The 11179-nt window shown below is 36.5% G+C and overlaps 1 protein-coding gene across 1 annotated transcript; it reads left to right on the top strand.

The window, feature by feature from the left end:
• The first annotated feature begins 6167 nt into the window (after positions 1 to 6167).
• LOC126967317 (facilitated trehalose transporter Tret1-like) lies at positions 6168 to 9744 on the top strand. Its single transcript, XM_050811779.1, has 5 exons — positions 6168 to 6367; positions 7364 to 7502; positions 7741 to 8829; positions 8891 to 9031; positions 9734 to 9744. Exons 1-5 carry the CDS (start codon positions 6308 to 6310, stop codon positions 9742 to 9744), a joined length of 1440 nt encoding a protein of 479 aa, XP_050667736.1. The 5' UTR covers positions 6168 to 6307.
• The last annotated feature ends 1435 nt before the right edge of the window (positions 9745 to 11179 follow it).

The raw sequence follows: 11179 nt of genomic DNA on the forward strand, positions 1-11179 counted from the left end.
ATATTTATCCTACTTATATTATATTGATTGACTGACTGTTTCCAGTTTGTTAAGTTTCTTATGTATACTGATGATATTAAAATTTACGCTCATATAAAGACTGAAATAGAATCAATAAACCTTCAGAACGATTAACTCAGACTGTGTGACTATTATCATAATAATCGTATTAGAGTCGATGCATCTAAATGTTTTCAAATCAACTTTACGCGAAAAATAAATAAAATTAGAATAGCAATAAAAATTACTTGATGATCCTTTAACACGAAGAAATAGCATTAAGAACTTATGAATATTGTTAGTTACAAAAATATCAATATCAGATCACATTGCTACAATAACTGAAAAAGCTTACAGTAATCTAGGTTTCATTATACGTGTAAGTCAACCTTTTTTAAGTTTAGAGTGCATAAATGTTCTTTACTCCTTATATTTTCGTAGCGTCTTAGAATACTGCAGTTATATCTGGAACCCATATTACAGTACATAATATAGTGACGAAATTAGAATATCGCCTTCGGCATTATGGTTCTAGTTATGGGGAATGCTGTAGCCACCATAAATTAATGTAATAAAAAAAACTACGTTTAAAAAAACCGACTTCTAAAACTGTAACGTCAAATAACTAAGACTGTAATATAAAACACCTCTTATGCAAACCTATACCTTTAATATTAATAACATACTATTATTTACATGTGCTACCTATTGATAGGTTTTAAGTCGGACCAAGTTAACAAAACAATATGTTTCACAAGTCAAGAGTGTTTTAAGAATCAACACTCTGGATTCTAATGGGACTTGTTATAGATAACTCATGCAATGAATTAATACAAAAACATCATACGCTTTTGGTCGACCAAATAAATATTCACGATTACAAAATATTGATAATGTATTAGAAGTGTGATTTTGTTAAAGTTAAAACCACAGAGGTTTGTCCGGCATGACTAAAATGCATTTAGGCATTTATTTCTCAATATTTTATTTTTTAATATTGAAGTATTTAATATATCTTAATACAATTTTACACAAAATAACGATTGATAATTTGCTTCAAATATAAACCATTTGTGTTAAATAGACAAACACCCGCCTTTGTGTTAATGTGTCAAACAATCATGTCAATTAATTTAGTTAAACGTTAGCTAATTCAATTTTCTTGTCACAACAAACGAGTGAACACGAAAGACATTGTGCAAACAGTTGAACATGTAATGTTGGATAATTCTATACTTTCTTTTTAGAATTTTATTTCAGAGTTCTTGCATATTTTTTAGATTATTCAAATTTTTTTTGATTAATGCGAATGTCACACGTTAAAAAACAGTGTGTGTTCATGACTATACGGCTAAAGTGAAAACTTCATCTAGGCTTTTTTGGATTTTTCAAGAATCCTGAGTGGCTTTTACAGGGCAGGACGTATCAATTACCATCAGCTGAACGTCCTGCTCGTCTCGCCCCTTATTACCATAAAAAAACATGCAGCAACTGTTCACAAGTCGACGAATGTACCAGTTATCGTCGGCCATAGTCAGGAATAAACACAAAATACATTGTAAGATAATAACGAGACACAATTGGTATTGTTCTATCACAGTGAGAGAAAAATCTTCTTAATATTTAAGAAGATTTTTCATTTTTTTTTGCTCCTTTGATTGTTCAAGGCACAGACTTACAATACAGAGAAAAAGATCTCAAGCAGAGATATAGCAAGATAGAAAAAGTAGGTAAGTTAATCTTTTGTTACTGTAACCGATTGTCATTGACAAGTCCTAACCACGATCGGGCCTTGGTATTAGATTCAAATTCAAGTAGTTTTATTCAAAATTGGATTGAAAATCACTTATTGAACGTCAAAAACTACCCATTCAAAATACACTGCCTCAGACCTGAGAAGAACGGGCGCAAGACATATTATTTTTTTTTTCAGAAGAGGAACACAAGCGAGCCTACGGGTCACCTGATGGTATGTGATCACCGCAGCCCATACTTGTAACACTAGAGGAATAACAGGATCGTTGGTGAACTTGTAAAAGGTCAACGTACATATGAATTCGAAAATCGAAAACACATTGGTTCGTGGTGGGCGAAGATTGAACCGGTGGCTTGGTGGTGAGAGTCAACGGTTCAACCTATTGCGCCACCAACACTTTTGTGGATATATATGTCGGGGCGGAGTCGTTAACACGACGTCAAATCGAACTATCTCCGTCGCTGTCATCGCCACGTTGCATTCTTTAGGTTATTCTCAAGACTACACAATAGGTACGGACGGAAATAAATAAAAAGGTCTGTGAGTTCTGCCTGCAGCTCCACAGAAGGCCTCAAGACGACTGACTCCAACCTGTTGACTAGTTCTGTTATCAGTTATGATCGTCATCTTTGACGTCTAAAACTAAACGTCACTGTCGAACGACATTATTTTTAAATGAAAATAAGGGACGAGACGAACAGGACGTTCAGTTGATGGCAATTGATACGCCCTGCCCATTATAATGCAGTGCCGTTCAGGATGCTTGAAAAACCCAAAAATTCTGAGCGGCACTACAACTGCGCTTGTCACCTTGAAACATAAGATGTTAAGTCTCATTTGCACAGTAATTTCACTAACTACAGTGCCCTTCAGACCGAAACACAGTAATGTTTACACATAACTGCTTCACGGCAGAAATAGGCGCCGTTGTGGTACGCATAATCTAGCCGGCTTCCTGTGCAAAAGCCTCCCACTGGTGAATCCTACATGACATATTGTGGAAACAGCATTTGACGCCATTAAAGAACGACATCTATCGGGTTTTCTTTCTGTTATTCTTCATATAAAATTTTGCACTCGAACCCGGGACCTTTAGCTCAAAAGACAGGGTGAGTAACCTATGTGCTATGGGGTAGCAAATGGAAATAAAACAGTGAAAGGCGAATACAATTTGTCGTAAAACAATATAGACATATTGAGTATATTTAAAAAAAAAACTTATAAATGCAATTTAAATATGGTAAAGACTAGAATTTTATATATGTATTGAGCATATCAAATACCTTTGTATTACATATGCTTATTCAATAAAATACAATTGCTCGTTTTACAGTAAAAGTTCTTGTAATTCGTGAAGCATTCAGAGACAATTCGTTTTCTCATTGCGTTCTGCCGATCGGAATATCTATTGACTCTTTAAATATTATCTCAAACAACATCTGCTACATGGCTATATCCATAAAATATTAATGTTTAACATATAGACTTATGGCCTTTAAAATAACTATAATATTCAAATTCAAATATTTTTATTCAAAACTAGCTGACCCAGCAAACGTAGTATTGCCAAATAAAGTAAAAAGAAAAAATCAAGAATTAAAAATTTTGGGGTATAAAAATGTTTGGGTTCGCTGTTGAACAACACAACAATTTCAACTTATGGTGAGAAAACATTAGAACTCGATCTCTACCTCCGTCGACCATACAAGTGGAAGTTTATTGTAGCTGACGTCACGAAACCAATATTAGGTGCCGATTTTCTCAACCACCATCAACTTATCGTAGATTTAAAAAATCGAAGATTAATTGATGCCGTCACAAGTCTTAAAATCAACGCGCCAATAATATCTATCGACAAACGCTCAGTCTTTAGAGACTGAGCGTTTGTCGATTAAATAAAACAACTGCTTGACTGCGAGGAATATGTGGAAGATATATGGAAGATATTGTTTCCAGACAGATGATGGGTGAAGTCCTTGACTCTCGGCACTGGATAACGATTGGGTTTGGTTATGCTGTTCAATCGTCTATAATCACCACATACCCGTATATCTCCATTCTTCTTAGGTACTATATGGAGTGGTGAAGACCATGGACTTTTACTCGGTCTGCAGAGTCCTTGTTGCATCATGTTTTCGAATTCTTTCTTTACTATTTCATAACGATGAGGTGGAATGGGACGAGCTCGGCAATGTAATGGAGGTCCTTTGTTTCAATATAATGTTCCACGTCAATTTTTGGCGATAATTGCATCGATGTTAATCTCGTGGTACCGGGGAATTCGGCGAGTATCGCGTGGTACGGGGCCTGTATATCGATACTTCGTATTGTGGGTGAGGTCGTTGACATTATTGGCGCGTTGATTTTTAAATTTGTGACGGCATCAATTAATCTTCGATTTTTTAAGTCTACGATAAGTTGATGGTGGTTGAGAAAATCGGCACCTAATATTGATTTCGTGACGTCAGCTACAATAAACTTGAATTTGTATGGTCGACGGAGGTTGAGATCGAGTTCTAATGTTTTCTCACCATGAGTTGAAATTCTTGTGTTGTTTGCAGCGTACAATTTAAATGGTAGAGGCGTTGCCTTCAGGCCTAGTTTTCTTGGTAGGACGGATATATTAGCACCGGTATCTACTAAGAATGACATCTTTGTTTTCTTGTCTGTGACAAAAAGGCGGTATGAAGTGTGAAGGACGCCGGGTTCCGCCGCAGCTAACGTCCGTTCTAGTTTCCCGATGGCTCTTTCTTGAAGCTGCAGGGCGTAGTACAACGTCGTGCTTGACTACCAAATCGGCGATGGTAATAGCAGTAAAGTGTTGGTGAGCTATTGAGTGTGCGGGAATGGTGTTTTGACGAAGTTCTATTGCGAGATGAGGAGCGAAATCGGTGGCGATGATAGTGTTGAGATGGCCTTGACTTGAGTTCGGTGACTTCTAGTGATAGTTTTCGTATCTCGTTAATAAGGAATTGTGTGTGATCTACCTGATTTGACGTCGATGATTCTGGACCTGATGCTGGTGGCTGGCTGGAGACAGCTGGTGGCAGGCTGGAGACGGCTGGTAGCTGGCTGGAGACGGCTGCTACCTCCTGGATTTGCTCCATCATCGTGTCAGCAAGCAACGCTAGTTTCTCCAGCGTGGACTTCACGCTGAATGACTCGCTGACGGCGAGCACGGAGCGGACGTGGGCTGGCAGCAGCTTACTCCACATCATGCGGAGGGTGGAGTCAGTAACCTTGTCCCTTGCAAGGTTACGCATGCGTCGCAGTAGCTGTGAAGGCTTCTGGTCTCCAAGCTCCATCTCGGCGAGTAGCTTCTGGAACTTGCGGCTGTCGGATTCTTCATACACTGATATGAGACGTTCCTTGATTGCTGAATATTGTTTGTATCTCGGTATGTTAAATAGGAGATTTGTTCGATGTCAGCCTTTTCTAATTGGACGAGCACCATCTGTGTCAGTTGGGCTTGACTCCTCTTGAGATCATCGGTGGCGGCTTCAAAGCTGTGATACCACAATCACGGATTTTCCCGCCAAAATGGTGGTATCCGCATCGACAGTGAAATGGTGGAGATTTCTGTCGCGGTGGGCGCTGGGAGTGGCTGAGCCTGGTTTGTGTCTTCCATTTCTTCGTCGGGTTGATATTCCTCGAGCAGAGATTCGTCGAGCAGGAATTCGTCGTTTCGGCGAGCTGGTGAAGCTGTTCTTCGATGTGTAGCCGGGCAGAGGTTCGGTGTTCTTCTGTTCTGGCTTCCTTCCGTGGCGTTCTTGTTCGGGCTTCCTTCCGTCGGTGTTCTTGTTCGGGGTCCTTCCGTCGGTGTTCTTGTTCGGATTCCTTCCGTCGGTGTTCTTGTTCGGGGTCCTTCCGTCGGTGTTCTTGTTCGGATTCCTTCCGTCGGTGTTCTTGTTCGGGGTCCTTCCGTCGGTGTTCTTGTTCGGATTCCTTCCGTCGGTGTTCTTGTTCGGGGTCCTTCCGTCGGTGTTCTTGTTCGGGGTCCTTCCGTCGGTGTTCTTGTTCGGATTCCTTCCGTCGGTGTTCTTGTTCGGGGTCCTTCCGTCGGTGTTCTTGTTCGGATTCCTTGCGTCGGTGTTCTTGTTCGGGTTCCTTCCGTCGGTGTTCTTGTTCCGAAATGTTGGTTCCGCTCAGAATGTTTGGGTTTTTCAAGTATCCTGAACGGCACTGCATTGTAATGGGCAGGGCGTATCAATTACCATCAGCTGTACGTCCTCGGCTCGTCCATCATTTTCATAAAAAAAAGCAGAATCCGTAACTACATACACCACTTATCCAGTCAAACATATTCACTTCTGTGATAAAGAGTCATTTCTCAGACCGGTTTAGATAAATAAATTTAAAACTTATTGTAATCGATATAATTAAATAATTAGTATAGTGGGCATTAAATAACTTGCAAGCAACACTTGGTAGTAATTGTAAATGTTATTTGTCTTTGGATAGTACAGTCTTTTATTGTATTTATAACCAGTTGAAACTGGAAACCGTTTCCATGTGAAGTTATATTTTAAGAGATCAATTTTTGGTATCGCAATGGAAAACAATCACGTAAATGAGATTAAGGACGTATCCTGGCTTCCATTTTTAAGACAAGTATGTTTTTCATATTTTATTATAATTATATAAACTATAATACCATATTTTTTTTTAAATCAAAACAAAACACAGCATTGAACTTTATTTACGGTACTTAATATGACTTCATGAAAATTAAACATTTATTAGGGGGAAGTGTACCAAGATTTTTGGCAGTATTCGCGTGTTGGATAGAATGATCCGTTGGTCGAAATAGCTACCAGCTTTTTTTGTCAAAGATTTAATTGTAATATTGTATACAAATTTTTACTTTTGTTGTATATAATATTCTTAAGTTACTGGATCCTCTATTAAGTTTGATTCTAACCGCTGACGATATTTATCAAACTCCAATTCAACAGCGTTTTTCACGTTTAACACCTCGTATTCTGTTTATGATTTACTCGCCTTAGAACCCTTGAGATGCATCACCTTAATTTTTATATTTCGAATGGTTTTTTTAGTGTACGACTCAGGATAAGCATACCTTGAGTTTGTCCTTTGCTCTTACACAGTCATCTAAAATGGAATTCATTAGAACCTTATGAAATATTTCAAGTTCATATCTAGTCCTAAATTATACCTATAATGCAATATAATCATCTTTTCCTGTTTTACAATTTAGCAACACAAAATCTGCGCTATTAAAATTTCAGCGAACTGTAGAATTTTTTATTATTTCATGTTTTTATAGAGGTGGCCTGGTGAGTGATGATACGGTTCATCTGATGGTACGTGATTACCGCAGTCCATACTTTCATACAAAAACCGGAGGAATGACAAGTGCGTTGCTGAACTTGTTAAGTGTCGATTAAACGTTCATATGAAATCGAAAACCGAAAACACTTTGGCACGTGGCGAGGATCGAACCGATGGCTCCGTGGTGAGAGTCAACGGTTCAACCTAGGCTTTTTATATTTTATGCTTACATTTGTATCTTATGTAGCAAGAGCTGGCTAATCAGATCGGCCACCAGCGGATCATCATACACTATTGCTATTATTCTATTTTCAGTTTTACATTTGTTCCGGGGAAACAATATTACATTTTTGCTATGGCCTGTATTTTGGAGCGCCGACTGTTTTCATTCCACAAATACGAAAGGAGGCTAATACAACTGAAGTTATAACCTTACAAATGGAGTCTTGGTTAAGTTAGTTATGTTTTATGTTAAAGTTTTCTATTTATAGATTATTAATTTTATAAAAAATTACATAACAAATAATTTGCTTGTAAAAGTGTTTAAATCAAATATTCATTCTCCATTAGCATATTATTGTTGTTTAATTTTTATTTTTAAAATGCTTCGATGATGATCATTTATAGTGTTACATTAGATTAATTTTTTCAATAATTATATAACAGTTAATTTGGCATGGCATTTATTTCAGCGTCTACTATGTCCTATGCATCTATACCATGGACTATAATATTACCAATAATGGCTTACCACTTTGGAAGACGGGCACCTGCGTTTCTTTTATGGACTTTAGTATTGATTGGTACCGTTATAATATTCAACAGCACCACTGTTATAGAAATCCTCTGCGGCCAGATAATAGTTGGAATTCTTCCAGGCGCTGTTTCAACAATATCAGTTATGATATTTACGGAATATACATCACCTAAATATAGAGGAGTTTTTCTAACACTGAAAGTTGCAACATACTTTTGGGGTGTTTTAGTCGCCAATGCAATTGGAACATTCTTTTATTGGAAAAATATTATAATTCTTATGTTGGTATGTTGCGCGATGAGTTCCACTATTTTCTTTTGCCCTGAATCTCCAATGTGGCTTGCTAGTAAAGGACGATTTGATGAATGTATTAAAGTACATCATTGGCTGAATGGACATGATGCTGTTTCTGAAAACGAGTTATTATGTCTTATCAAACTAAATAAAAGTAAAATATCAGATATTAATCGAAATGAATTGAAAACAAACTTTTTCATGAAATTTATTCAAATCATAAAAAGAAACACAATTTATAAGCCTATTCTGTTTTCGAGTCTTACAAGTCTTCTATTTATTTGTTCTGGTAAACTAGCATGTTCTGCATATGCAATTCCAATATTTAACAAAATAACAACTTCTGAAGAGGCTGCATATAACGGAATGTTAATATTGGATGTTTTTTCTGTCCTTGGAATGTATGTTGGTTGCGCTCTTTCGAAATATTTTAAAAGGAAAGCCGTACTTATATGTACAAGTTTAATGGGAGCTATGAGTCTATTTATATTATCATGTTATTTGTATCTAGTTAAATACTCAATTGTTACTTTGAATCAATATCTAACTATTACGTTGCTCACGATATTTTCAACCGTAATTAGCATCGGTCCAATTGTATTAGTGCCATGTATACACGGAGAATTAGCACCAATTAAATACAGAAGCATTTATTTTATATTAAATTCAATTATTTTATCTATTTTAATTGGAACTACTATAAAAATCTTACCATTTTTATTAAGATATGGTGAAATGTATATTGTATTTTTTGGTTTTTGGATTTATGACATGTGTTCTTGCTCTATTAGTTTATAAATATTTACCAGAAACAAAAGACAGGTCTTTATCAGAAATACAACAATTGATAGAAGGAAGTGTAACAGAAATACAGAAAGAAAAGGCAAATGTAGAACACACAACATATATCTTTAATGGAACTACTTGCGAAGGTGACTGTCGAAACGAAAATTTTTCAATTCAAGATCAACGTATTGATTTGCTAATAGATAATAGAAATGGATAGGTGAGAAAAAAAATGTTTTATATTAGTATTATTAAAAGTTCAGCTATTGTCTAAGAAATGTATGACCTTATCTAAACAATAGTTCATTATGTTGTTTAAATATATATTATTAAATAAAGTAAATTTATTTAAATTCTTAATATCCTTACCATAATCTGTGAAGAATGTACGATTTCATCAATGTCTTTAGCAATCGTACGCCGAAAATCTATTTAAACCGTTCAGGACAGTAAACCAACATAGGTTGAACTTTTGTACCATTGCTTTGCAGCAGTAACAATTCCCACTCTAGCATCCATTTAGTCGGAATCGTGTGCAAATGAATGGTAATCTCGTAACTGGTAGGTTTCCACAAAAAAAAATGAACTAAAATGTCTTATGAAACCAACAGTGAATACGTTTACGATCACACTTTATAATGACGGCTGTAAGTTGACAGAATCTGTATAAGAAACTACAAATTGTGTGTGTATGTACTTATACTTATTATATAAATATTCATTATTTATTTATTATCAATAATAAACATTTGAAATTTATCACCTTTTCTCTTTTTTTTATCATCTTTATTATAATATTTACCGCCTAGAATAATAGTGACAACAACATCTATTGTTTTTTTTTACAGTACAACGTTAACTTTGAAGTATTTTTGGTGGCTCAATTAATAGTGTGTACATGTTGCACTCAGACTTTTTCGCTGTTTGATATTTTAATATCAATTTAGTTTACTAAATTTAATTTCCTGACGCATACGTTTTCAATTACGTCTACGAGTCTCAATATATAAATTATAACCAAAACGCTGACAGCTTCTTCGTCTTGAGTCGACGGTCACTTCAAATACGGACAGCCCAAAAAGCCGCAACCGTAATAGCTCGGTCGATTGCCTCGTGTAGCTCGTCGATCGTGCTGGTTGTCGGGCTCGCAGGGCACCCAGTCATGTGGGCAATGGTCTGTCTCGGATGTTCTCCGTATCATGTCCTGTGATGAAACCCCACCTCTTTAAGTTTGCCCTAGATTTCCCTAATCCTGCTCTGATGTGGTTGAGCGACTTCCAGACAGGCCAGCTGAGGTTGTATCTTTCGGATAGTCTCTCTTTCACGCTGATGTTCAGGTTTGAGGTGCTTAGCCGTGACCTCCACATAGCAAGACGTGTAAAGTAGTATCAGCGGACTGGTGGAGAGGGTATACGAGAGAGGTGGTATATCGGCCCACGTATCAGTATAGCTTCCACATACGGTTCTTGATAATTGTTGAATTATTGAAATTATTAACTTCGCCTTGATGAAGTTTTACGATACGAGTATATAAAAAAATAATAATAAGGAATACATTTTTTTTCAGTTTCCATAAAATAATAACATCATGTGATAATATTTGTATAGAAATTATTCTGGTAAATTTTACTCTGACAGATCATAAATTTTATAGTATTCTAACAAATAAAACAATAGGTTTCTGGTTACTTAATTATTAAAAAAATACGTGTGATTGAAGCTCAACATCTAAAAAATCTGTCAATCTTGAGCTGGGGCAATATTTACCCCGACAGCTCACTTTAAATAAAGTGCTAAGAATACGTAAAAAAGCTATCGCCAAAAAAATACTTATTCTTACACTCGTACCAAAATATTCCTTCTCCTACCTACATAGTAAATGTATATGCATATCAAATTAGGTACAACAAAACACACATTTTCTACGTAAGACACCCATCAGACAAAGTACCAAAGTATTTTACCAAATAATCTCTTTTCAAGTCTTTAGGTTCCCCAATAAATAGTATTAAAGTAGAGCTGTTAGTAATGTTTCGGTATAGAAACATTTTTTTTCAGTATGTAGTCCAATTTGTGTTAAGTGATCACCGCCGCCCACAATCTATTGCAACACCATAGGAATCACAGGAGCGTTGCCGGCCTTTAAGGAAGGAGTACGCGCTTTTTTTGAAGATACCCATGTAGTATCGTCCCGGAAACACCACACAAGGAAGCTCATTCCACAGCTTTGTAGTACGTTGAAGAAAGCTCCTTGAAAACCGCACTGTGGAGGACCGCCACACATCCAGATGATG

The sequence above is a fragment of the Leptidea sinapis genome, chromosome 12, assembly GCF_905404315.1.
Source record: "Leptidea sinapis chromosome 12, ilLepSina1.1, whole genome shotgun sequence".
In the NCBI taxonomy this organism is placed as follows: Eukaryota; Metazoa; Arthropoda; class Insecta; order Lepidoptera; family Pieridae; genus Leptidea; species Leptidea sinapis.